The 27,664-nt window shown below is 42.7% G+C and overlaps 1 protein-coding gene and 1 long non-coding RNA gene across 2 annotated transcripts; one reads left to right on the forward strand and one right to left on the reverse strand.

The window, feature by feature from the left end:
* Positions 1-13,292, forward strand: LOC116183184 (uncharacterized). Its single transcript, XR_004147724.2, has 4 exons — positions 1-186; positions 6,849-6,984; positions 7,963-8,116; positions 13,226-13,292. It is a non-coding gene; the product is annotated as an uncharacterized LOC116183184 (long non-coding RNA).
* On the reverse strand, positions 572-27,510 carry CCDC13 (coiled-coil domain containing 13). The gene is made up of 16 exons (XM_077789813.1): positions 27,368-27,510; positions 24,148-24,368; positions 20,284-20,432; positions 18,201-18,343; positions 15,790-15,879; positions 15,441-15,557; positions 14,522-14,626; positions 13,195-13,359; positions 12,491-12,667; positions 10,925-11,131; positions 10,024-10,139; positions 7,641-7,715; positions 6,754-6,882; positions 4,357-4,539; positions 1,132-1,221; positions 572-933 (listed from the first exon to the last, which is right to left on the reverse strand). Exons 2-16 carry the CDS (start codon positions 24,360-24,362, stop codon positions 786-788), a joined length of 2,109 nt encoding a protein of 702 aa, XP_077645939.1. The 5' UTR covers positions 24,363-24,368; positions 27,368-27,510; the 3' UTR covers positions 572-785.
* Between the last annotated feature and the right edge of the window lie 154 nt (positions 27,511-27,664).

The following is a 27,664-nucleotide window of genomic DNA, read 5'->3' on the forward strand; positions in this document are numbered from 1 at the left end:
GACAGGCTGGCAGGGTTTGCAGCAGCTCCAAAAGTCCCAGCAGTGCTGCAGTGAAGACCTGCCTGCATTTTGTAGCATTTCTTCCCAGGGAGAACAAGATCAGCCTGATGGACAAATGCAGAGACTCAGAAACAGGGAATTCATAACCTGGATGGCAAGTTTTGTATGGAATGAGCTGAATTTAAGGTAGGTTGACTCATTGCAGGGGTAATCTGCACAGCTTTTCAGTGGAAACTCACTGGAGTTTCAGAAAACTGCTGCCAGTATGCTCAAGCAAAGAAAGAGGTAGGAATGATGAGAGGAGCCCACCCAAAGCTGATTTGCAGATAGTCCCAGGTCAGGCTAATCCTGTGCCTCAGCACTGAAGTGCTACAGAAAGCCTGAGACAGGCAGGTAGCAGTGTGGGGATAAAAACAGAGCTTGTTTTGCTCTAAGGAAGGGGGCTGGCCTAACTTTTGTACAGCAAATTCCTTCCTGAACTGATAAAGGCAGCAGCAGATTGAATATCGAGCCCTCCCAGGGAACATTGTGCTGAAACCTGGAAGGTTTTATCCAAAATCCCCCTGCAGAACTGCAGCTTCCCAAACTACACCCACCAGCCCTGCTTGCCAACCCTCAGAGACAGAAACTGCTGATACATAAAACCTTCACTTTTTGTATTTCATCTCTGCTTCTCATCCTCTCCTGCAAATGCTAAAGAAATGACACGATCCGAGGCTGCAAAATGACACTGGTGCCTGGGCTCTCTCTCTGCTCTGCAGCACAAAGGACTGGGAATATCTGGATTAACTCTTCTCTGGTGTATGGTGTTGAACAGCCTGTGAAGAACTATCCCTCACTTCCTCCATTATGACTTGATGCAGTTTAAAATCATCTCCTTTGTCTCTCTCAGACACTCTCAGACCTTTGTTCTCATCCATCTGGAAGCCAAGACTGCAGGGAAAGAAAAGGAAAAACCTCTCTGTGAGCTGGGGAGCTTCAAAGCAAATTGAGAACAGACACCTCTGTTCTGGGGAAGAAACACTGAAACAGGAGCTGAGGTGCTTTGATACCAGAGCAGAGTGAGCACTTGCTCCTCCTCTCCCCGAGGCAGGACAGAGTGATCCCAGCGTGGAGAAAGGGAGAACATACCTCCTGCTCAGCTCCTCCTCCTGAGCTTCCAGGGGCAGCTCGGGCAGGGATGCAGAGAGCTCCTCTCTGTCACTCACAGGCAAGGGGAGGCTGGGCTGGGCTGGAGATTCAATCACAGAGTGGAGTTTTAGTGAAACAGCAAATCAGTTTTGGCAGCACGCTGAGTTAATGTCAAAAAACACTGAATTTATTCTCTCAAACGATATACTTAAATAAATATACTATATATATATATATATATATATATATATATATATATGCTTTCAAATAAATATTTGATCTTCTAAATTCTATATTACATCCATATCATAAATATATGACAGACTTATTTTAATTTCCTTCCAGCAAAATGAAAACATGATGAATTTGCATTTCAGGGCTAAATACGTGCCTACATACATAGGGAGGAAAACAATGAATCCAAAATATTGAAGTGACCAAAACAAGAGGTCACAAACAGCTGAAAAGGATTAATTTGATGTTAATCTTGTAATTGTGTTTCAGATTATTACAGCTGTGGCTGGGACAAAGTTTGCAAGTGGCACCCACTGAAACAACTTCTTAAAACACTTTGATCCTCAGCATAAACAAAATGTGGGTTAAATGTACTTCAAAGTGTACTTAAACCAAGGTTCTAACTCAAGAATGCTTTTCTAAATAAAGGTCTACCCAAAACATGCAGCTCTGGTCATTCCAAAAAGAAAAAAATCAGAAATTTTTTTCAGGGTTATAGAGAAAATGTAATTCAAGTTTACAGCTGGGACTGGAGAAGCAAACCCTGTGACCAGTGAATCCCTACAGGGGAAGGAGGACCAGAGAAGTGTTCAGGGAGCTCAGAAAGGAGTGCAGGAAGGGAGCACAGCTATTGCAGAGGATGCTGAACTTATCCCAGCCCTGGGGGACTGCAGGGTGATCTCTGCTGTAGATAAAAGGCTGAATCATTTTAGCAAATGTAAATAAATGGCTTTTCTCAATAGCCAGCACTGCCTACCTGGAGCCAGGTAATGTGAGGGAAGGATTTGTGTGGTTCAGCCCCAAATAAATTATAAAAATCAAGAAACCAGCTAAATGAAGAAAACAACAGGCTGGAGCTGGCTGCAGTCCTTATAACAGGGAATACAGCACCAGGATAGGGATCAGCCAGGCTGAGATCTGTGCTGTGCTCCTACTGAGCAATTGTTGGTTTGTGCTTGTGTTGTCATGTTGGCACACTTCTGTATCCCTTTTCCCAATTCATATCCCTCATAACATCAAATATCTTCAAATAAGTACATTTGTTATTAAAAATCTAAACTCTCCTTGTGTGGAATTATCTGGTTGGAGAGCACTGAACTCTGACAAAAACAAATGAGAAGAAAAGGCTGCATTGTACAGCTAAAAAATGCTTTTGATCTTGAGGCTGTACTTTACAGTGCTGAGGAAAACCTGCTGTTACTTACCTATCCCTCCTCTGGGATTATTCTTTGATAATTTGGAATTTGGATAAAACAGGAAAAAAAGCACATAAGATTAAAAGTTTGAATAATTTTAAAACACAACTGGGTTGTTTGCAGCTCCTTAGCATCATTATCTACTTCCCTTGGATTGAAGAGACCAGGAACATTAGACTAGCAATTAGATCAGCTCTCTACAATTTTGCACTTTCAGAAAGAAAGGAAAATATTATGTTAATTAGCAGGTTCTCTAGTCTCTATTTTGTATTCAAGCTTTTAATTTCTTCTTATTTCCTCAACCATTGGCCATGAAAGCATTGAGATAACCTCCATGCTCTGCTGGAGAGGTGTACTACAGATTTGTAGTCTTGGTTCTTGTACAAACTCCAGTTTTGGCACATCACAAAGCTCTCATCGAAGCAGGGGAGTGAAATAGATTGTTACCTACTCATCTGGTGGATTTAGAGGGGATTTCTCCTTATTAGCCTTACTGCCAATCCTTTTCTACTTTTGCTTTTAGTCCTTAAGCAGAGGAGATTAATGAACTAAATATTTAGTGAGAAGGGATCTGTCACTTGGTGAAAACAGCTTCTTCCTCTGACTATGAAATGCCAGCTACCAGGGGAGTTACGAAAACTTTACTACAGCACAACAAAACTTGACCAAAAAGCCTCAGGACCTGGAGAGTTTGTTTCTCTTGGAGCTTGCAAGGGGAAGATTTGGTAACAGAACACATCAACACTTCACCAGGTTGTGTAAAAGTCTGAGCCCTCAGAAACTCAGTTAAATTCTGTACAAAACAGCACCAAATTGATCCCACATTTCTGGGATCTAAATGTTTCTGCTCTCAGTTAATACAGGTGAGACAACTTTAAGAAGCAGTGCTCATAAAAAAACCACATGAGAATGAGTCAGTGTGGGCTGGAGCCCCTTCCATGGATGCAAAAATCCTAAATCCTGCTCTAAGGAACAAATCCATGGTTTACAGAGAGGAGGAGGTTTGAAGCACCCATTCAGTCCCCATTCAGTATAAAGGTCCCTCTGAAAGGCTCATCCAAGGTCTCTGATGAGCCCTGTGGTCCCTCTGGTCACCTTAATTCAGCCTGACACCACCCCAACTGTTGCCAAATTGAAATTCCCCTCCCTGCTGTTCATCTTCTGGCATTTGAAGTCTTTTTACTTTATGAAAATACACATAAAAAGGGAAACCACTGGAAAATTTTCCTTAAGAATATGTGCCATTTTATTGGTTTAGACACTTTACAGAATCAGAGTCCTTAAGCAATAAAAGGATCTGATCAGGGAAATAAAAATTTAACACCCACCATGAATTCTTCTTCTTTAACTATGCCAGGGAGGCTTTCATATTTATAGCAGGAGATTATCACGTTCATGGGATAATAAATTACACCAGATCTAATTACTTCATCACCAGCAATAGTTTTTCATAGGCACTGACAGGCCTTAAATTGGGATATGTCCTTTAATTCTGCTCTTAACCTTCAGCTGAATCCCTCAGGCTCGAGTGCAAAGGGAGCTGTGTGCAGCACAGAGCAGGGGAAAGCTTTTTTCCGGAGTTATCCCATGGAAACACGCTGCAAAAATCCTGCTCCCACTCAGAGCTGTGGGAAAACCCTTTTCACTGAAGAAGGGCCAGGATTTTTCCTGCTGCCTTGCTCCTGGCTCTGAGCAGGTCCCATCACCACGTGCAAGCTCCAGCCCTGGGCTGGGTTTGGCAGGTGGAGCCCGAATTTTGTCGCTGTCTGTAAAGCCCAGAGGTGAAATAGGGGACGTGGCTGGGGCTGAGGGTTCCCCTTCACCTTTTCTGCTCCTCAGGGCAGGCTCCTGTGCACTTGTGCTGCTCCCTGCATCCACCTGCAGCTTTTCGAGCTGCTCTTCTAAGCTGTCACTCTGCCACTCCTCTTCCTGGAGCTTATTCTCAGTTTCCAAGATTTTGTTGCTGATCTCCTCCACCCTGACAGGGAAAAAAAAAATAATAAAAAGAGTTCAGCTCATTTGTGTCACGTCTACATCAAATCTATCTTGGTACTGCTTCTTCCTGCAGAGCTCCCAACAGAAGGGAAAGAACTTTCCATGCATCCAAAGGCAGAAATCCCAGTGAAATTGTAACAGGTGAAATCTTCTAAATATGCAAAAGAGAATTAACTAATGAGTACAGCTGGAAACAATGGGTTTGTTTGCTCAGATCCCTTAATTCTGGCTCCCTGTGTGAATTCACCCGTCAGATGAGCAGGAAAGCTGCAGATTGCTGCGGAGTTTTATTACAGGAATAATAAACTGAATTTTTTAGTCACTCTGGGAAAGCTTGGAAGGCAAATAGTTTATAAAAACACAGTCTAAATTTGCGTCAGTTATCTGAGAGGGAGAAAAGAAACTTCTGCTTTTAATAAACTTGGCAATTAGACATGACCATGGATGGGAGAGGGTGGAAAAGAAACTGGTGGTTACATCACAAAAAAGCAAATTGCCTCTCTCCGTCCTGAATAACATCTCAGAAAATTAACTGCAAAAATCTGATGCTGCCAGTGGGGACCGACACCAAGTGATTCCAAGGAGTTTAAAGCTAAAAAGAAACACAGATTGACTCACTGGACTGGACTGAATAAGAGAATTTCCCTCCTGACCCCACAGGTGGAAGCTGGCTACTGTCTGAATTGAGCCTTGATTAGTTTATTTCCCTCCTAGCTGGCATAACTAGAAAAAAAAAAATATTACAACTCTAATAAAATTATATCACTGGCTTAAAAATGTAGCTACAGGCAAGACTCGACCTCCTGTGGCAGTGAATTCCAGGCTGGTGATGTGCTGTGAGACATTTTATTCCTCTCAGTGGTTCTGCATTCACTAAACTTTCATTTGACCCCAGTGGTCCTCTGGCATCCACTTTACACAAAAACTGGAGGAAAAATGGCAAGATCCGAGGGATTTTTTTAATGGAATCATCTGCCAATAGGAATAATTTAAATTAAAATGCTGTAGAAAAATCCCACTTACAACAATTCCCAGGGCTCTTCTCTTGATTTAAACATTATCTGTGTTACCTGAACTTTGTTACACCCCAGCAGTGGAGGGAAGAGAAGGAAAATCTGATTTTTAAAAATATATTCATGTTGAAATCTGACTGGTGCTATATTACCCTGAGGTCTTCCAAGAGTTATTGCACACAAAATTTATGTTACCTGCTTGATAAATGTGTGATAACTGTGGAGCTGCTGAATCATCAGTTTATGGCACATTTTACAAGCAACTGTGCATTTCATTGACTCTGGTTTTCATTATCCCATATTGGTGGTGGCCACACTTCAGTTACCATCACAGCCCCATCCTCATCTGACTGCAGAGCTCTATTAAAGTCACTGGGCTTACAAACATGAAAAAGATTTTTCCCAGCATGTATTTCCAGAATTTAGCTTTAAAAGCACCTTTTCCACAGTTCTAAAAGAAGAAAAAAAAAAATCTGTTTTTTTCTGTGATTATTCATACAGGACAAAAGTTATTATACAAGTGAGAATGACAACTGTGATAAATTCAAGCGAGCAAACAGTGCTTATTGTATTGATAAGCACATAGACAGGAATATATTTCCAATATTGGAATACAGATTTGAGAATCAAATAACACATACTGGGGAAAAAAAAAAACAATAGCTGAAAGGTGTCCAGAAAAAATTACTTCACTTTTCCCCTCTCTCCTAAAACATGGTTGGCTTTTAACATCATCTTACCTTGAATTGAAGCATAGAAAATATATTTCTTTAAAAAATCACTGCTATGCCTCTGTTAAACCAGAATAAATTCATTTAGAAAAGGATACAATGAAACTTAAAAAGGAATGTGAAAAGCTTTGGAAGAGAATATTTTAACAATAATTACAGTATTTACTACTGCTGCCTCAATAAGGCCATGCATGTATAAATACAGCAATTCTGGTTTTATCTAGGTGCAGCAAGCTGGAAGATGGCTCCATTTTTTTCTGCCCTTTGTTCTAAAAGAATAATAAAAAAGAATGAATCATCAGCCAGGCAGGGAAATTGAGCAGAAAAAAATTGAAAACCCCCTATTTAAGGCAAGGATGGCAGCGTGTGATGTTCTGTAGTGCATGTCCCAGACTCTGCAGTGCCCCCTGATCCCAGCACCCCACAAAGGATGCTGCTGGCATGAGGCTGTACCTTTTCTCCAGCACAGCCACCAGCTCCAAGAGCTTTTTCCTCTCTGCTTCAGCAGCCTGGCACTGAGTCCTTTGCATTTTGATCTGTCCCAGCAGCGCCTCCCGGCTCGAGCCGTCCGTGCCAGCAGACCTGAGGAAAGCACAAGCACAGAGAGCCTGGTTCCCACTCCTGAAATGAAAGGAATGAAACAAAGCAGCATTTGAGCACTATCTCCAATACACTTGTCTGAAGGTGAAGGCAGGATGCAGAGCCAGGCTCACTACCTCCCCCCAGCACCCATCTCTAGACTGCAATAAATAGCACAGAAATATTTGGATATAAAGTCACAGCGAGTGTCATTAGAAAGATGCTTCCCCTCCCCATCACCCCTGAAAACAAACTTCCACCTCTGATCAATTCATTATTCCTGACTCTCTTCCCACTGCTACTGCCAAAGTAAAGGGAGATTGTATCTCCCAAGTGCTACACTAAACTATTAAATGTCCTGCTATTGATTTTCCCCCTCTGAAAGGCTCCAAGCAGCACTTGCACAATGGCTGTTCTTGTGTCCAAAATGTGGTGAAAGGAAGGAGCAGTTTTCCCATGCATCCCATTATTATGTAGTTCATTACTTCTCTGACCTTTCTGCTTTCAGGAAGACTTTCTTTAGAACAAAAATAGCAGGAGAAATCTTGGTGGTTGGGAGTAAAAAGATTGGTGTCAAACAAGCAGTCAATTACAATATTAAGAGAGAAATCAGATGTTAGAGCTCTTAGACAGCTTCAGGTAGGAGGGATGGTGCAGGAAGCTTTCATTACAGAAACAAGGCAGGCAGAGCAAGGATTTCCAGCAGCTTGCAGAGCATGGCAGAGCACTTTCCTTGCTGAAAATGAAGTTTATATACCCACCTTCCAGGTGGGATGAGGAAGAAAGGCGTTGTGGCTGCTGACTCCACGAGCACGTGGCCCATCGCAGACACTGTGCTGGGGGGAGGAAAGCTGTGTTAGGGGCTTCACACAGGGCAGCCTTCCCAGAGTTCCAGTCCTTTCCCACTAGCTGTGTTTTGTAGGGAAGAGCTCCCTCACCTCACCTTCACCCAGCACTGGGAGAGGCAATCCCAGCTCTGTGCAGTTTGTATGCCACAGATTTCCATAACAAAGTGACCCCTGCTCTGCAGTGCAGGGCACAACTTGTATTTCCCAATGCCCTTAAAAATTGTATTTCACACAGCTTTAGGAAATCTGCTTTGTGAAAACTCTCAGGAAGATCTGTCATGTTCATTGCTGCAAGAGGAGGAGCCAGCTGATAACACTGGAGTTATCACTGCCAGCCTGGATGAGTTTTATGGATGATGACATGTACTTGGGACACCCCATTTCAGGAGGTATTTGTTTGGGACACCCCATTTCAGTGTGTGTGTGTGTGTTTGGGACACCCCATTTAGCTCTGTGTGTTTGGGACACCCCATTTAGCTCTGTGTGTGTGATTGGGACACCCCATTCAGCTCTGTGTGTGTGTTTGGGACACCCCATTTGGTGTATGTGTGCTTTGGACACCCCATTTCAGTGTGTGCTTGTTTGGGACACCCCATTTACCTGTGTATGTGTTTGGGACATCCCATTTAGGTGTGTCTGTATTTGGGACACCCCATTTTGGTTTTGGGACACCCCATTTAGGGGTGTGTGTGTGTTTGGGACACCCCATTTCAGTGTGTGTTTGTTTGGGACACCCCTTTTCAGTGTGTGTTTGTTTCCTCAACACAAATTCAGCTGCCCAAAGCCAAGTCCCTGCAGACTCACCCCATGTTTCCTTACTTTAGCTGTAGCTAACAAGAGGATAAAGCCTTAGTTTTGTGGAAGTGACAGATGTGCCTTCTGGGCTAGGAGTGGTTAACCCTAAAATCAAGTTAATGTTCATACTGACAGTCTTGGCCCAGTCTAAAAAATGCAGATTTTTACTCTGCCATCTCCAAAAGGTTTAGCATCTATTTATACTATTTTTCATTTCACCTTTTCTGATGGGAAAAGATGATTCACTAGAGCCAAACAGAACTGAGAGTTCATCAGCATATTAAAGTTAATGGAAGGAGCGAGCCTTGCTGGCCAAGTCATTAACAGCTCTCAGAGTTTTTCAGGATCACTCATTGCCCACCTGACACGTCAGCTCTTTCCACTACAGAGCCCTTGGCCTTGTACACAAGCAATAATTTATGCATTGCACTTAGTGGTTTTCACAAAGCCATTACCCAACTTTGGTTCCTGTTACCATCAGTAGACATGTGAGGTGAAAAAAAAAAAAGGGGATAAAATATAAATTTGCTCCAGGAGAGCACAACAACTTCTGCAGAATTAGAAGTGGGGGGGGGAGGGGGGTGGGAATTAAAACAGCCAGAAGGATGCAGAAACTTTTAAATTAAGGATGTTTTAACTCCAACTCAAAACCATAGAATTCTTCTTACATTTTATAGTAATGCTTTACTTAGACCCAGAGATACTCAGCTGATTTTAAAGCCAAATTGGGTGTCTAAAGTAATGAGGGAGGAAATTACACAGAAGAGATCAGCTGTAACTTTATCTTGATGAAAAATTTCCCCCATCCCCATCAGACCAGTCTCAAATCCTCACTATCAATTAGACTATGAACTCTTTAGCAACAAACTCAGCAGCAATTTAACAGGAAAGGCTATAACTTGCAGTGGTACCATGGTCCCTTTACACAGCCAGAGTGACCCAGAGTCACATCAGTGTAAACAGAAATCAGATTTATTGCTGCACTAAGATTAGTGTAATTTACACAGTCCTCAGCAAGGCTTTAAAGAGGGTGTTTGGTAAGAACAAACGATGCGGTGTGTTTTCAACATTTCTGCATGTAAATCCTACTCAAAGAGCATTTATTGATTTAAATAATGCACCAGTGATTTAATGCTTACCTAAAATGGCATTTTGCATTCACTCCCCACCCTGCTCACAGAAATCTGCTCCTTAGAAGCCCCACATCTCATAAGGGAAAAGACTCCCAGGCACTTAAGCTGACCACATAAACATTATCTGAGCGGCAGCAGGAGAAATAACTGCACTACCACCATGCCAAATCTAGTAATGTCTGCAAGTCTACATTCTTCTCAGTTCCAGGACAAAAGTCCAAGAGATAATGTGATTAGAGATTCCCATATATTGCAAACAGGCTGCCACAGCTGTTGGCACAAAGCACTTGTGGTTTGATGAAACTCCCTGGGAAAACCAAGCTCCTGGATTACTCAAACTTGAAATACTGACTTTCTGATCTTCTTACCAGGCAGATTCTGTCCTTCCAGCTCTGCTGCTGCCTGACCCCTCAGGTAATCCTGAGTGCTCAGAGCATGGGGGATGAGCAGCTCCTGACTTGTCCTGTGGATGGGCAGATTTCTTCTGTTAATGGTGGAGCATGTTATAAAACAAATTATGTCATTCAGAGGAAAACAGCTGCACCAATGCCAAATCAGCAGCTTTTGATCATTGCTACAAGCAAGGCAGAACTTTTGATTTACAGGACTCTGCAGAAGCTTTGCTTTAATTCCCAGGATGAAAACAAAGCAGAAGTCAGTAAAAAGGGCAGTTTCATATGAAATCGGAGTGCATTAATAACCCACAGTGCAGCAGCATCACTGCCAGCATAGCAGGTTTGTGTCCCTAACCAAGGTTTGATCCTGACATCTATGCTCCAGCCCCCATTCCTGAGGTATCTGGCAGATTCACAACCTCACCATAACCCCAGGAGGGCTTTGGATCAATGAATGGGATGCCCAAATACTCTTCACAAATCCTGACTGGGACACAGCGGCAGCTGCTGATGTTGATGTGACACATTTGTTTGCTTCCTCCTTCCAGCAGCCAAGGGTGCTGAGCACTGAGGAGTCCCCAGAGCAGCCCCAAGTCCTGCTGTCAGGCAGTGACAGTCCTGACACGGCCCATGTGTGGACGTGATTGGTATCTCTGTGTTTGCTGCTGCTGAAACAACCTCAAGTTATGCACAAAGGAGCTGAGGAGTACAAAAGAGAATTCCTGCTTTATCATTCCATCAGGAAAGACTGTCATCAGGACAGGGATCACTGTCTGGAGGCAGCGACCATCCCAGATAACAAAGGACAAGGAAGTGGAATAGCAGATCTAAAGTGATTACCAGGTGTGCTCCTCTAATTAATTTGTTTGCCTACCTGAAGTGTGAGCTGCCCAACCTCCTTCTCCAGCATTTGAAGCTTTGTTTCTCTGTCAACCACCAACTTGCTGAGCTCATCTATCAGGGTACCTTTTTTCTGAATCTCAGGGTCCAAGTGCTGCCCCATCATCTCCTGAGATCCCTTGTTCCCATCCTCCTTCTGGCTCAGGCCCTTTAAGATCTCCTGCATTTGCTTCTGCTGGCTCTGGTAAAATAGAAACAGGTGAGATCTTTATTTTGTACATAATGATTATTTAAAACCCACCCCCCCCAAGATAAATATCCATTTAGGAATGGTAGGGAAAGCTCCCACCCTGCCAAGCCCATTCCACTGGTGTCACTGGTGCCACTTTGGTAATGTTATTTGTTATGTTGATCTGAGCTATGGTCAGATTCAATTTGCTGCCAGTTCTGCTGCTCAGTGTAGCAGAAAACAGAGCAAGAAAGGCTGGCCTTTGATAAAGAAGTGACTTTTTCCATAAAATGAATGAAACTCAAGATTTCAATGTGCTTTTTGTGGAATTAGAACATGATCAGATCATGTGATAGTAATAGCTGAGGGTACTGTGGGGTGACAGATACAAGGCCAGGCTGCTTCACCAGTATTTTGGAGGTTTTTTCCACACTGACAAATCTAATACCTGTCAGGCAGTTTGTTCTGTCAGGCCAACAACCTGCAAGTAAAGTGCTTTTGTGATAGAAGGGATAAAAGAGATTAACCATCCCTTCCCAAATAAACTTGCATCTTTCTGTACTAATTTTAGTAGGAATACTCAGAAAAAGTGACAAGTGCTTTTTGGTTCCCCTAATCTGCTGGTCAGCACCCACAGTGCCTGGTGGGAGAAGGGTGAATTCTAGCTGAGCTAAAACCCACTCACAGCAGCAGGGAAATCTGAGTGGTTTGAAACTAGTGAGGAGTTGGATCAGGAAACACAGAATTAACCCTGCTAGGAGGTGGCATATTCTCTACTATATTTGCTATTTTAATTGAGGAAGGCTGCTTAGAACCATTGCAGGACCATGACAGCAGCCATTTATTTCTTTCTCAGCATCTTTGAGCCTTTGTTAAAACTCTTGGTTTTGAAGAGGCCAGATCCTCTCAGCTACTGAATGTGAGTGTGCACATGGTTTAGTGCTCGTGTGTTGTGGGCTGTGCAACAAAATAAATGGCAGTTTTGTTACAAACAAATAAATTCCTGCAGGACTGCAGGCATTCTAAGGAAAAAAAATCTACCAGGGCAGCTGAAAGCAGAACAAAGAACACAGGCCAGCACCTTGGGTCAGGACTGAAGCCCTTCCTCTACCTATTTCAATCCTTCTGCAAAATGTTTCTGCCAGTCCCTGCAGTTCAGGGCACTTGACTGTAACTGGCACACCTGGTGCTGTCTCACAGCCCTTACATGACCTGATCCAAAATGCAGAAGGATTTCAGCTGACAGAGAAACCTCTGGCTGTCACAGCTGGATCCATCAGGCTCCTGTGCACCCTAAGGTGGTGTGTGCCATGAAAGGACATCATGTTTTACCACCTATAGAAACAGGGCTGGGACCAACACAGACTGTACCAGCAAGGCATCTATGAGTTCATCATCATGTTTCCCTTTCTCCAGCAAGGTTCCAATCTGTCCCTTCAGCGTCTTCACTTCTGCACACAGAATTTGGTTCCTGGCTTTTGAGGCATCAAGTTTTTTTTTCAATTCCTCATGGTTTTTTTGGAGAGTGTTGTGTTGCTCAGAGAGTTTCTGCAGTGATGTAAAAGGAAATGAGTATTATAATTTATCACCAAGTAAAGCAAAAAGAATCACACATGACCTGGTAGATTCTAAAAAAATGGGACTGGAATACTGTATTATTCCTAGGGAAGCAGAAATTATAAATGCTATTTTCTGCCTGCTTGCCAGCATCCAAAAAGGGTCTGTCTGCTCAGGAATCCAGGTGGTCTGGGATGATTTTCCATTTTTCTGGATTCTGATTCTCCATTATTCTGTTCAAATGGAGAAGGCCAGAGTCCTACAGATACAGGAGGTGTGAGAGGATGTCTGTATTTGGGATGAAGAATGCACACCTGGCCAAGGGGTGACAGGGGTGCTAAGGAGTTTGGGGACAGCTGTAGCAGGGCTTGGCTGTGAAGTGGGGCAGAGCTTCCTCTAGCAGATCAGGTGGGTTTGTGAAATGGTTTTGGGTAGGCTGTAAACACCCTGAAGGCAGGACAGGTTATTACACAGTGCTCCACACCCAAACAGAACTCTGTCAGCTCACAGGATTCTACCTCCAAAGATTCCTTCTTTTCTTTTTCCAAGCTGCGAATCTTCAGCAAGTTCTTCTCTTGGACTGACAACTTCCTTGGATCAGGAAATGCCAGCAATCCCTCATCCACCTCAAGCAGTGAAGCTCTGATCTTCTGATGACTCAGTTTATGCTCCAGCTCCTGAACCTATGGCACAACAATGACAACTCACCCAGAGCTTTCCCACAGGTACAGGGCGAAGAGGACACAGCCAAAGGCAGCTCAGATTACTCTTGATATTTTCATGGTTAATTAACACTAGCAGTGTCTGGTTTTTCAAGCTGAAATTTAGCTGCTAATAAACATGCAGATTTTAGGGCATCTGTGCAGGATGGAGAATTGGGACATGTGGGAGCTCTGTGCCTTTGTGGAGCCCCATTTGGAGGCCAGACAGGCACTCCAGAGCATTGGAATTGCTGCTGTGTGAATCCAGGGAACTCAGCTTGTCTGCTGCTCACTGCAGGCTGCTTTCACAGGCAGTAGAAGGAACTGGGCACTGCCACAGCTCAGTTCCTCTGCCCTGCATTGCAGGAACCTGCCTCACTTTTGATCCAGTGACTGGATTTACAAGATCCCCACTGACTACAGAAGGGGCCGGAGGAGTCTGGATCAGAAAGAAACCTGTACATTAGAGCAAAGAACAGCAGGAACAGTGGTCAGATGAACCCCAGGCAGGGATAAAACAGGGGGAAATGGAATTTGCTCAAGGGAAAGCAGAAGTTAAAAGTCTCAGAGTGAAAAAAAAAAAAATCACAGTTTGATGGCATTGAACAGCAGAAAAATAGGAAAATTACGTATCAAATTTCCTGAGAGAAGTTTTATTTAGATGCAGACAAAACTGCCTCCTGCTGACATTTCAGCTAAACTCTGCCCTTCAGAAGACTCAAGAGTTAAAGATTTCACTGAAGCTCCCGAGGGAACAACTTGAAAGCCTGATCTGGCCTCAATTCTTCCCATCTGACTCCAAGCTCTGAACAAAGGTGTCTAAGTCAGAGCACAGACACTGACAGGGCTCCTTCTGTTCTCAGTGGAGAGAGAGGCACCTTCAGAACACCCTGGGACTTGAACTAGGCTGCCACAGCTCTCCAAGGTCACTGAACTCCTTCCTTTGACACAGATGTGAAAGATTCCCAGCTGGAATACCAAAGCTTGCAGGGCTGCAGAGTCATTAACATGGTGTGCACACATTGACAAAGAGATGTTAAGAATTAATGAAGAAATAATAGTACTTTTACCTTAAACTGAGGCGATAACTCTACTTAGAAAGAGAATTCCAGCTGAAATGGCACCTTGCAGGGTCGTAACTCACCTTGGTTTGGAGAAGAAGAATTTGCTGAGCTCGTCCACGCCAGTTGCCAGAATTGGCCATGAGATTTTGGATATTCACATCTTCGCCCACTTCTTTGGCTAAAATCTGGGAAAAAGGATTAATAATAAGGATCAACAATAAGGCTTAAAAGGATGTGTTGGGGAGAGGGAAGGAAAAGCAGCTCTCTCTAACAGGGAACACAAGCAGTTTTCAATATACACAGTTATTTTTGATATGATGAATGTTTACCCATAATTAACCAGGAGCAGAGTAGAGATATTGTCTTCATACACACCAGGAATTGAACCAATCTCCCTTGCAAAATTCTGACACAGCTAAACTTAGTATGAAGAGCATTTAAATTATTTATAAAAAGGTCAGCAGAGTTCTATTTTTAGGACCATATTCTCTACTATGAGCTGCATTGCAGGGCTCCTACACAGAGGAGGGAAACCAAAGAGAATCAGAGCACATAATAACACTTAAATCCATCATGAATCAGAGGGAAAGGTTATTCTGGATGTCATTCCAACAAACTCTTTAAACACATGCTTTAGTTCAAGCATGACCTTTAATCCCATTGATTCCTATGGGACTGGAACCTGCATTAAAAGTAAATACATAATTAAATGTATGGGCAAAGAGGAAAGAACCTGGATCTATGTCACAAACAGTTCTGCTGATCTGGGACTTTAAAATTCAGAAGGATTTGTGTCCAATGGACAGCTGGAGGCAAAACATGAGATCCCTGTGCCCAGGAGCACAATTTCAATTCCAAACCCATTCCTTGTGTCTTCCTCACTTCCCTACTCCACTGGAACAGCTCCTGGGGGCCAACCAAAGGCCAAAAACCTCCCAATTTCCCCAGCCTGAACCTCCTGCAGCGATCCCAGCCCCAGACTGCTCCCTGCAGTGGTACCTTTTGGGTCAGCTTCAGTTCCTGTTTCAGATTCTGGAGCTGGTTCCGATATTCTGTCACTTTTACGTTGGCTGTGCTCAATTTTTCTTGCAGTGCTTTCACCTCTGGATTTTCAGCCTGGGAGGAGAAGAATGCACTCGGTGAGAACAGAACCCTCAGGGAAAAACTGAAGTGATTAACAGCTATGGATCCATCAAGACCACTGAATATTTTTTCCAGACCTAATTTTTGGGGCATAGAGGAGGTACAGGGGAATTTGGTCCCAAAAGTGGTGACAGAGATACATCCTTGTTCTACAAAGGAGCTGAGTATCAGCTGCTGATTTCCTCATTTCAATTACAATTCCTACCAAGTTTCCTTCCAGCATTTTCAGAGTTGATTCCTTGATTCCTGCAGCATCACCACCAAGGGAATGGATTTTTTCTGTGGCTGCCTGGAGCTGGAAAAGAACCTCATTGTTAGTGTAGAATGGATGCAGTGAACAGCATCAATCCATGGAGTATTAATTAGCAAAAAAGTATAACTTGGATGTTTATGCACTCTAAAAAAACCCAAAAACCCCTTAATTTTCCCTTGTTTTTTAACACAATCAGTAGTAAAGCATAATTATTTTTTTCTGAAATGCTTCCCAAAGAGTCATGTTGCATTTTACTGTGGAATAACTTCAGAAGATGTCTTTGACTTGCTGAGATGGGATCAAATTTCAAGTATGGAGCTTTCTGAGGCATTTTATCACCAAAATTACCTCAAATTAATGTTTATATACATAATTCCAAAACAACCCAGAATATTTCATAAAAAGCAAACAGTACTCAACAGAGGAATATAAAAGGAGAACTCTACCTGACACCCTGAAACTGAGATTTAATGGTGTTGAGGCTCTTTTTCTTTAGTTGGGAGCTCTAAAGCAGCAATTTTTAACTGCTTTAAACAATATTTAGGTATAAAGACTCTGTCACTGCTTGCTTGCCACAGCAAAGGAAAACAGACATACAACTCCTCCTGCTCTGAATCATGCCCTATGTTGGTGTTGCAAATATTTCTAAATGGATGAGAGTACAGAAATTTGGGGCTGGAAAGGCCAGGAAGTGTTTTAAAAGTTTGGGACTTCATTATTTGAGGTGGGTAGAAAATCTTGATTATTTGCCTGAATTAAAGAAGGCTCTAAGGAAGAGCTCCCTCATTAAAGGGCCATCTGGGGAAAAACTCAGAGGCAGCTCTAGCTGAGCTAAAGACTTCTGACTTTAAGACTTTAAAACTTTAAGACTTCTGACTTTCACCCTTTTTCATGGGTTAGGGTCAGTCTTTCTATCCAGTTCATAAAGTTTTGTAGTCAATGAACTGATAATGAGGAATTTCAGCTGGAGCTAGCAGCTGCTGGCTCCAGCTCTCAGGAAATTTTCTGCAAACATCCCTTTGCTTACGTGGTCCACACTTTGCCAAGTGATTGTTCAGTGGCCACACCTTCCATTCTGTTTAGGGGAACATAATCATGGTAAAATACTTATGATTTACAGATTTTTCAGTTTTTATGCAAGGAAAGAGCTAAAAATATGTAAAATAACAGTGTTTTCTATCTATCATTCTGCATTTTTGGTAGATACCCCCCAGTGTCAAACACTGCTTTCATTTTACACATCATTTACGTCTTCATCTTGAAATGTTTGTGCTCCTTTCTTTTTGTGCCAGAATCCGAGAAGATTTAATTTTTGTTTGAATAATGGTCATTACACTTCTGCAGTAGGGGAGAGGAACCAAGTTGATTTTTCCTTAAATTATTCATGAACTGCTTCACTATTTGTGTGATTTTGTAGGTCCCAAACTACACCTGTGACTTGTTTGCCAACCTGCCAACTGTTTGACAAGACCCCTGTGACCAGAACACTGTGGATTTATGCAGAAGTTCTCCAAAATTTAATTTAATCTATGACTTCTTGATCTTTCAGGTAGCTGGGGTGCAATTCAGGTAGATGCATGACTCATGATAATAAGTGATGGTGAAAGACTGAGTCAAAATGCATCTGTCAGCATTATTGATTCATTTAACTGATGTCTTCTCAGGAAGCAAAGTTCAGAAAAAAATTTTAAAGCTGTATTAAAAAATCACCAATACTGTGTAAGGAAGAGGAGCAGTAGCCAAAGGACAAAGCAAATATTGACATCAAGACATCTCATTTTCAATTCAGCAGCCACCTGAGTAAAATTACTTCTGTGAAAGGTTGGCAAAAAGTCACCGTAAACCAGAAAATTTAATCTGCCTGAGTGAAGATTTGCTGTGTTATATAATATAGTTTGCTGTTGTCTCAGTTCTGTAAGTACTTATTCCAGAAAACAGCTTTCATTACAGGGATAACAAAAGCTTAGAAGAATAAAGAACTAATTGCTGACTGCTCTTAACGAGGTGGGAATGTAAGACATAAAGGTGTGAAATTTGCTTCTCCTCACAAAAAATAAATAATAAGAGAAATAGCATTGCCAAACTGGTAGAAAAGTCTCTGTGCTTCTACAAGTGAACATTCCTAACTGCTGTTTGATAAATCCTTGGCTCGTTGCAACTTGGGGATATCCTTTCCTAGCTCCTCCTGTCTGCAGAGGTGAAACAGCTGAGGGAACACATCATGGACAGAAATGAACATAACCCAAAGCAAACACAGATTTAAGAGCAAATTCGACATGGGAACATGAACCAAACCCGTTTTCTATCCCAGAGGCTGGGCTGCCATGTTTTATTGTGCAAAAAGAACAAGAAAAACGCCTCACTTCTCTCTCCAGCTCCTTGACTTTGTGATTCAGCTGCTTCACTTTGGCTCTCTCACTCTCAAACTCAGCAGTGACCTCACGGTTCTTTTTGGCCAACTCAACGATTTTAGTGGCAGCCACGTCTCCAGCTAAACCAGACACCCCTGCAAAGAACACATCAAAGCAGAGGGCACAGCTTGCAGGCAGGATTCAGAACAAACCATGCTTTTGTTCTCTGTCACAATGCACTTCCATTGTCCCGTCCCTTCCTCTCTGAGCTGTGCCAGGCACTTAAATGAACAAGTGAGGGAAGAGATGTCAGAGGTGCCAGCTGGATGGGTTGGTCCTTTGATTCAGCAGCACACCAGGGCCACATTTCACACTGTGGCAACAGCCACATGTCACAGGGACACAGCAGTGGTCAGAGCAACATTATTACCTAGAGAGGGCAGTGGTGCTTCCTGCTCACTGCTGGGAAGAACAGCTGGGAACAGGATTTTTTTGGCATTATCACAGAAAAAGGCAACACTCTGCTTTGCCTGGTTGTTTACTACTGGAGGAGCTGCTGGGACAGAGGTGTGAACATTTCCAGACATCAGTCCTCAAAGGTCAGGCACAATATTACAGCTGGGTCCTGGACAAGGTCCAGGAAATTTCATTGTGCCTATTTATAACTCCCTTGGGATCACACAGGGAGCTTTACTGGATGACTCTTTTAATTTCTCTTTTAATTAGCCACATCACTGGCTCCCTCATCAGGGAGGGTTTGATTAGTGCTACAAACAAATCAAACCCCAGGCCTGGCTGTTGTGTCACCTGGCTCTGGTTAAAAGCACAGAGGTGAAGGAAAGCTCTTGTACATGTGCAAAATCAAAGTCATGGCAAACAATGTCCACAGAAAGCTCCAGCTCAGCAAGGAACATGAGCCTGCAACAACAAACCCTTGGTGGGACGTGTGAAGACTGAACTTGGCTGCTGTTGTTCCTCTTAACTCTTTCATCCTCCTTCAGAGCTCTGCAGTAATCACTTTTCTCTGATGTACATTAACTGGGGTGGGAGAGGTGAGAAATCACTCACAAGTCAATACTGAGGCTCATACACCCCCAGAGACATTAATGGGGCTACACAGAATACAGCTGAGAGCAGAATTTGTTCCTGTGCCACTATTTAAAAAAACATGTAAAGAACATAATTTATTGTTTTAAAGGAATTTATTTTAAAAGCATTTAAAATGTTTTTTTGAAAGCACTTAAAATCAATTCATTATTTTTAAAAGCACTGTTCTCACTCCTTTGTGTGATTTATGTTACCCCTCCCACCTGGGAGCTACTTTTACCTCAGTTTTCAGGATAAATAACGACTGCTGAGAATCACGGTAAATACTAAATTAACCAAAGACAGGTTGCTGCTTCCATGTTAAATTTATGGTCTTCAAATGCATTGCACACACTCACCCAAGGCTTTTCATTTCCAAGCAGTGTGGGGATTGCCACAGGGAAAACAGAGGCAAGGGATTGGCATCAGCCAGAGAAGCTGCAACAGCACATCTGGCTCCTGGTCCTGACTAGGAAGAGATTATCACCTCTCCTAAACACAAACTACAGCTGCTTTTCAAGGATTAAGGTGTAATTTAATGTTATTTAGTTTTCTTCGTTGCTGGTTTCCCTCTTCTCTTCAAGTCTGGTCATCACTGCTGTCCTGACCAACAGTGGCACCCAGTGGAGGAAGTGCAGCCTGCACAGTTCAGTTGTCAAAAGACACCGAAATCACTTTAGCAGCTGAATTTTGCATTCATCAAGCTGAATTTTGCACTCATTCAGCATTTCTATGTTCAGACAGAAAAAAAAAGGCACCTGAATAAGAAATGTAACCCTACAGAGCAGAGAAAGCTGCAGCACAGCTCTTGACACTAACAGGAAGTTTCCCAAATAACGTTTCTATGGAACACCACTATTTTTTTGTGCCAATAATAGCAACTTTACAGTTCTATGAGGAACAGAAATCACTGTGTACCCTAAAAGAGCACTATTCTTTTCAGGGACGTTTTTTGGTCATCCACATCAAGCAAACCAACATGAGGAGAAGACAAAGTTGCTCTGTTTACCTGACAAAGCCAACCTCTCCTCCCGTACTCTTCTCTGGAGCTCCTTTATTTCAAAATCTTTCTCTGACACCAGTCTGTAGAGCCTGCAGTTCTCATCCCGGACCTCTCGGAGCTGATCCTGCAGCTGCTCATTCTCAGCCTCAAGCAAACTGGGAAAAAATAAACCAGAATGGCAAATAACACACAAATAGATGCTCCTAGAAGTAAAATAATGAAACAAGTGCCTGATAGATGGCTGAGCTTATCAGGAGTTTAATGAATGAGGCAGAATGTTCTAAACCTAAGATAAAAACACAAGCTCATTATCTGATCTATTCAGATAACATCTTCTTATAAAAAAAAAAATCTGCACTTTCTTGAGCTGTCTGGGGAAAAACATCACAGAGTAGGTGTATTGAGATTACCAAATAGTGTCATCTCAGTTTTACTTACCTGGTTCTTCAGTGGAAATCAGGCAGCATTCAGCATGTGGGACATTCAGGCTTTCTTTTCTATACTTGACAAAGCCAAGAGAAGCCAACAGAACATTGACTACAAAGCTGCTCCTGGGGTCTTTTAAAAATCAACGTTTTTGAGCAATTCATAAAAGACCAATTTCCCATGTCCTCAGCTGATTCTCTTGGAACCCGGTGAGCATCAGTTTGTATTGTTAATGGTGCCTTTTGGAATTCATTTGGAAGCAGAGAATACCAACAAAGCTCTCTGAATGGAAAGAAACAGCCTTGCTTCTCCTATTCTTCAGGACATTTAGCAACATTTAAAGGTTTCATGTCTCTACGATATCCAGAGAATTAATAACTTTAATCTCTTTACTGCCCTGATATGATGGGTCCTTCAAATATAAAATCCAGGAGCTGCGGCCTCAGGGGCTTAATTCAATTGTGGGAGTTCAGAATTATCTGAACTCCCTGGCACAGGGTCCGAGAGAAAACCTGGGATTTAATATAATTACCCACTCACAGGTGACATTTGGGCTGCCCACCTGACGCCAGCTGCTGCTGGTGGAAGATGCAGGTCTCCAGTGTCCCGTGATTCCCATGTGGAAGTTCCTGATAATCTACAGCATTTCAGTAATCCAGACACCTAAATCAGCTGAAGGAGTTGACTCCTAGATTCTCACTTAACCCTAAATGTTTACACTTTGGAGATGTGGTTTGGATAAAGCCCAGTTGTTACAGTAGGTACCTGTAGACACAGGCAAGTCAGATGTCTCAATAATCATCTAATTTTTTTTTATTCCACAGTTTTAGCAAGCTCTTAATACCCATTGCACCTGGGAGCTTTTAAATGCACCCTCTATCTGCCCGTGGCACAATAAATGCCCTTAAGGCACTGCCATAAACAGCACAGCCAGTTTAGGAAAGGATTCACAACGCGTAATTAAGAAATGCACTTGTGTTTCAAAGCTGCAAATCAAAGGGAGATCAAAGGCAGCTGTTCACAAAGGAGAAGAAAGAAAGGCGCAGAGGAGAGGCAGAACTGAGTTATTCCCACATGAACCACTCAGAAGAGTGAGCAATGAAACCCAGATCCAATTAGAGACACCTGGCCCAAAAGATTTTGAACAGCTGGGGGATTAACATGGAAAAAAGGTTCTAAGCTCTTAACACACCTGAGCAGTGAAGTCTTCTGAGAGCTGGAGTCCAAGCCTTGAGGAAAAGCACTTAGAGGAGGATGGACAGAAATCCCAGTTTCACAGAGCTGGAGTCTTCTCTGAGGAACTTCCCACCCCATCCCAGAGTGACTCTCCCTGTTACAGAGGCTACAGAAAATGAGCCAAAAGAAACAGGCTGCAAAAGGTGCCCCTTTTCACTCTCCTTCAAGGAATCAAAGCCAGGTGGAGCTTATGAGCAGGGCTCTGCCTGGAATTCAGGTGGTTTCCCAAATTGCATGCTCTGTTCAGGCCAAAAAAAGTACAAAAAAAAGTAAGGAATTTAACTTTTGTTAAATTGTGTCTTTCCCAACTCTTGTTAGAATTCTCCACATGATGGGGAGAGTCACTTAGATACATTCAAGTACACCAAACAGAGAAGGGAGGATAAAGTTACAGAGAGAACAAAACAGAAAGGCAGAAATATCACTAAACACTTGTCTAAACAAGACTGGGGAGTAGGATGGGAGGAAGGAAAAAAGAATTCCCAAGGCTCAGAGGAAGGGGGAGTTCTGAGAGGAGAATGTTTTCTGAAATCACTGCCACTGCAGCCCATGTGCAGTCCTGTGATCCTGGAACAGCCCTCTGATGTGTTGTCATGGGAATATTGCAGAGAACATCCTGGTGAATCCCTTCCAAAAACAAACTCTGCTGGCTTTGATCACTCACAACCACTCCTCTGCTGAATGTACACAAGCAAAGGACAATCCAGATAGATCTGCCACACCTGCCATGTCAAATAGGGACTTCTGACAGTCAGTGACACAGCAATAGAGGTGAATAAAAAAAATCTGTGATTACTCAGGCCTCAGCTCTAAATAGCAGACAACTACTTGGCTTTCCTGTACTCTGCATACTGCCCATGCTGTGCTCTTGGAGCACCTAAATCCCTTTCCTCTGCCAAACATCTGAACTATGGGAATCAGCCTCACAGAAATTTTTTAAGAATCAGATTTCCATCATAATCTTCTATAGATTATCAGAAGACACTGCAGAAGGGAAGAGGACAGCTGGTAGAGGTCAGACTGGGGGTTTAACTTGGCAAATCAGACAGCTCTGATGAGGCACCAGTGCATGAAGAAATTTCTTCACCTGGCTTCACCACTGCCACACAGCAAAGCCCTGCACAGCCAATGTTGCACTAAGGTAGAAAAATCATAAACAAAGGCTTCATAAAATCAAGCCTGCTCTGTTAAAATCAGTGGCTGGCCTTGTCAAAGCTAGTATTTTGCAGGTTCCCATGTGAAAGCAATGCTGGTGTGAGCAGTCCATTAACATAACAATCTATTCCTTGGTGAAAAACAACTGGCACCTGGATAAACCTGGATAAACATTAGATAGAAAAATGAACATTATCTCTCACAAACAACTTTTCATGCACATACACCCTCGGGGTTTGAGTGACCAATCAATATAAAATAACAACTTGTTAATAACCAATAAGTAATTGGCAAGAAAGCTACTGACCAATTGGACTCCCACACAAGATCTGTAAAACTGAATAAAAAGGATTTATGTGAATAAAGAATGGGCTTTTTCCACCACGAAGAAAATGGAGTCCCACAGCCAGCAGCGCAGACACCTTTGGGGTGTGTCCAGCCCCGGACCTGTTCTAGTCAGGAGAAGAAGTATTAATTGGGTCAGAGGGAAAGGCTGACTATATCCTGGAAGGAAGAGAAATTATCTGAGCTGGGGCTCTAAATCTCTGCTCCAGTACTCAGCTCAAAATAAAACACAAGATTAAGGGAGATCCATACAAAATGCCCAATATCCTGGTAATCTTATGATCCACCAAATCAGGATATACTGCAAAGAAATCCCAGGGAACACTCTTCTGCACTGCCAGCCTGTGGCTTGCTCCCATTAGCCACTTTGCCTCTGTCCACCTTTGGAAATTATTCATGTAGGGAATCTATTTGCTTAAACCTTGGCAGGAACTAACCAGCAGTTCAGAGGGTGCCAGTGACCCCAAAAGGCTGGATTTTACCAGGTAGTACCTGGCTGCCCCTTTATTTGTAACATACTGATATTAAAGAGCACAGCACAATGCCCTGAGGATAATTATGGACAAGAAGAATCTCCTCAGGATAATGAAAGCCCAGTGTGTGAAGACACAAAGAGTTCTATCATCTTAATAATATTGAGTTTCATGGGATCATAAGCAAAATATACTCCAGTGACTTCCTGAAGGAATGGTGCTGCCAGACCTTTACCTTTTGCTGGCATCTTCATTTACAGGAGGTCCTTTTTTAAACAGGTTTAGATCACTCAGGGCTCTTATAGTCTCCTTTGTGCTGCCAGTGCTCTTCTGCCTGTCCTGCTTCTCCTTCTTCATCTCCATCAAGTTCTGCAGCCGCCTTTGCTGTTGCTCCTCATAAGCCTTGAACTGGCTTTTGAAATCTTCATTCACTTTTACATCTGGCTCCATTGTTTACTAAAAGCATAACAAGAGGAAAGTAAAAAGTGAGAGAGAGCAGAGATCAGCACTGCTCTGAGAAACATCCCCTTCTGGGAGCTGCTCTGCAGATTTTCCCCGCTGATGTCTGCCCAGTCTCCAGCCTGGCTTCAAGTGCCTTTTTCCAAAAATGGCTTTTAAACAGCCCTTTAAAAAAAAAAGTTGTTGGGTGTTTTTCACTCCAAATGTTCCTAAACAGACCTGTTTAAATAAACATTTTAACAGCGGAGCAGGTTGGGGCCAAATCCAAGGCAATGTGGCAGCCACGTCACACTGGCTAAAGGGAGCACAGAGTGTTTGGGACCATCCAGCCTCCCTGCCCATGTCCAGGAAAGCTGAAAATCCCCTCAATTTTTGGGTTAATGAGAGAGAAAGAAAAATATTTTTTTCCTTATGCTCCCTTTAGGGAAGACAAAAGTGTGGCTTACACCTTTCCTGCAAATTTCTAATCACTGAGTGATGACATTAAATAACTAAATAATAATACATTAATTATTAAGTATATTTAATGATAACAATATATTATGAATATATATTTTAAAATATTGATATTGCTACCCAAACATTTTCTTAGGATGAATAAAGGCAGTTTTCTGATAAATTGCAGCCCCTTTCTCCTTCTCTTTGACATTTATTGTGGGCAAAAAAACCCTATTGCACCTTTGGTCTATGAAAATCAACACATAAATACCTCCAAAGGCACGCCCTGCACTAATTAACACAGAGCCTTTCCCACACTGAGGGAAATACAATTATCCTGATTAGTGCACCAAAAGGCAGAGTGTTCCTTTATGTATTTTATAGGCAGAGAGTCACCTGGACAAGGTGCAAGGAGCAGAGTCTGGTGCCTCTGCACAGCCCACAGGGCTCAGGGCATGAGGGATCAAAGAATTACTGAGTCAGTGAGGTTGGAAAATTAATTTCAATTGATTCGAGCTGATTCTGAGATTTGGAAAAAGCCTGCAAAGATAAGGAGTTCGTTCCATTTACTTAAGCAAACTGGATATAAAAGTTAGAGAGCTTTTCTGTTTTCAGTAACCTTTGGGTTGATAATTAAATTTATAATTAGATTGGACCTCTTCATAGATTTAACTACTGACCTTAAAGATAGCAAAGATAAGCAAGAACATCTTCAAACAGTAGTTGTCTCTGTTCTGAAAATATCCTAGAATTATTAGTAGAGTAACTATTTTAGGCTTCATGATTTTTCTCAGAATTTTCTTTACTTAGACTGCGCTGCTGATTAATTTATTATGTCATAACTTCTGGATTTATTTACTAATCTATAGGCCAAAAATGTGCATGGCACTCAAAGTGCAGCTCCAATCACACAATGCTAAAATGGAAAAGCCTTCTCATGTTCTTGGGTCCAACCATTAACCCAGCACTGCCACCAAACCTTGTCCCCAAGTGCCACATCCACGTGGGATGTGAACACTTCCAGGGATAAAGCGTTCCACACTGAAGGGTTCAACGCTTCCAGTGATGAAATATTCCAAAATATCTCATCTAAACTGTGAAAAACGCCAATCACTTGGTTTTTAAAATTTTTAAAAGTTTAATAATAATGAAATGGTTATAAATACAGTAATACAATTAGAATAATAAAATTTAGAGTTAGGACAATTACAAGACAATAAAAAGCAAAGAATTACGGATATCTGGATGCTCTCAGACACTAAGTCATGAAAAACATCCCTTGTGAACAAAGGAATAAACTTAAAAACAATAGCCTGTTGCATATTCATATATACTTCATGGTTATGCATACATTCTATTTAAAAAAAGAAACTCTGACTGGTATATGTTAGCTTTTTCTGTTAATCTCCACAGTGTCTTTGAGTCTGAGCAAGGCCTGAAGAAATTAGCTTCTTCTGATAAGAAAACCATAAATTCCTCTCCTTTGGAAGATTCGGGTGTTCCTCGAAGCGAGTATCTCATTCCCAAAAAAAAAACCTCCCCCCACATACATACTCTCTATTTAACATTATGTTGGAACCTAAAAGTGTATTTAACACCCTACTTAAGAGAATGAATGCAGCATAACTTTCTAACATTACACACATAATATTCACGGTAATATTTGCGAAAAGCCAATCATAAAATATGCATTTTTCACATAAACCATCCCTGGCTCTAGGCAGGAGGCAGCAGGTGACACAGGAACTCACACAGGTGGCTTTAGGTGGGAACCTAAAACTATATTTAACACACTACTTAAGAGAATGAATACAGCACAACTTTCTAACATTACACATATAATATTCACGGTAATATTTTGTAAAAAAGCCAATCATAAAACATGCATTTTTCACATAAACCATGTGCCTGGCTTCAGGCAGGAGGTGACACAGGAACTCACACAGGTGGCTTTAGGTGGGAACCTAAAACTGTATTTAACACCCTATTTAAGAGAATGAATACAGCGGAACTTTCTAACATTACACATATAATATTCACGGTAATATTTTCAAAAAAGCCAATCATAAAACATGCATTTTTCACATCAACCATCCCTGGCTTCAGGCAGGAAGGCAGGAGGTGACACAGGAACTCGCACAGGTGGCTTTAGTGGGAACCTAAAACTATATTTAACACCCTACTTAAGAGAATTAATACAGCATAGCTTTCTAACATTACACATATAATATTCACGGTAATATTTGCGAAAAGCCAGTCACAAAATATGCATTTTTCACATCAACCATCCCTGGCTCTAGGCAGGAGGCAGCAGGTGACACAGGGACTTTGGAAAGTCCCCACAGGAGGAGACTCCACGCTCCTTTTGGTTAGACCCTCAGCGGAAAGAACTTCTCACCCATTTTAAGGCGGAAATTCTCGTGTTTCCGTCTGTATATTTCAATTACAACCCTGCAGCTGTTAATTGTCCCCCACCCGCCTCGCCCCTGTGACCTGCCAGGACCGGCTAGGTCCTGGCAGCGCCGCGCTGTTCCCACCGCGGGAAGTGCTGCGCGCACCTCTGGCCTACCCGAGCCGCGTACCGAGGGCACCGGGAGGCTGCCCGGGGCTGTCCCGTTCCCCGTTCGGCGGGAGCGGAGCGGCGGCCCCGGCTGCGGGCCCGGTGCGGCGCCCATGGCAACGGCGGCGCGCGCCCCGCCCCTCAGCGCGGCCGCCATGATGGCTCCAACGCCGCAGCCGCTCCCCGCCGCCATCCCGCCAATCCCGCCATTCCGCCAATCCCGCCATTCCGCCAATCCCGCCAATCCCGCCATTCCGCCAATCCCGCCAATCCCGCCATTCCGCCAATCCCGCCA

This window comes from Lonchura striata, chromosome 1, assembly GCF_046129695.1.
Source record: "Lonchura striata isolate bLonStr1 chromosome 1, bLonStr1.mat, whole genome shotgun sequence".
Classification (NCBI taxonomy): Eukaryota; Metazoa; Chordata; class Aves; order Passeriformes; family Estrildidae; genus Lonchura; species Lonchura striata.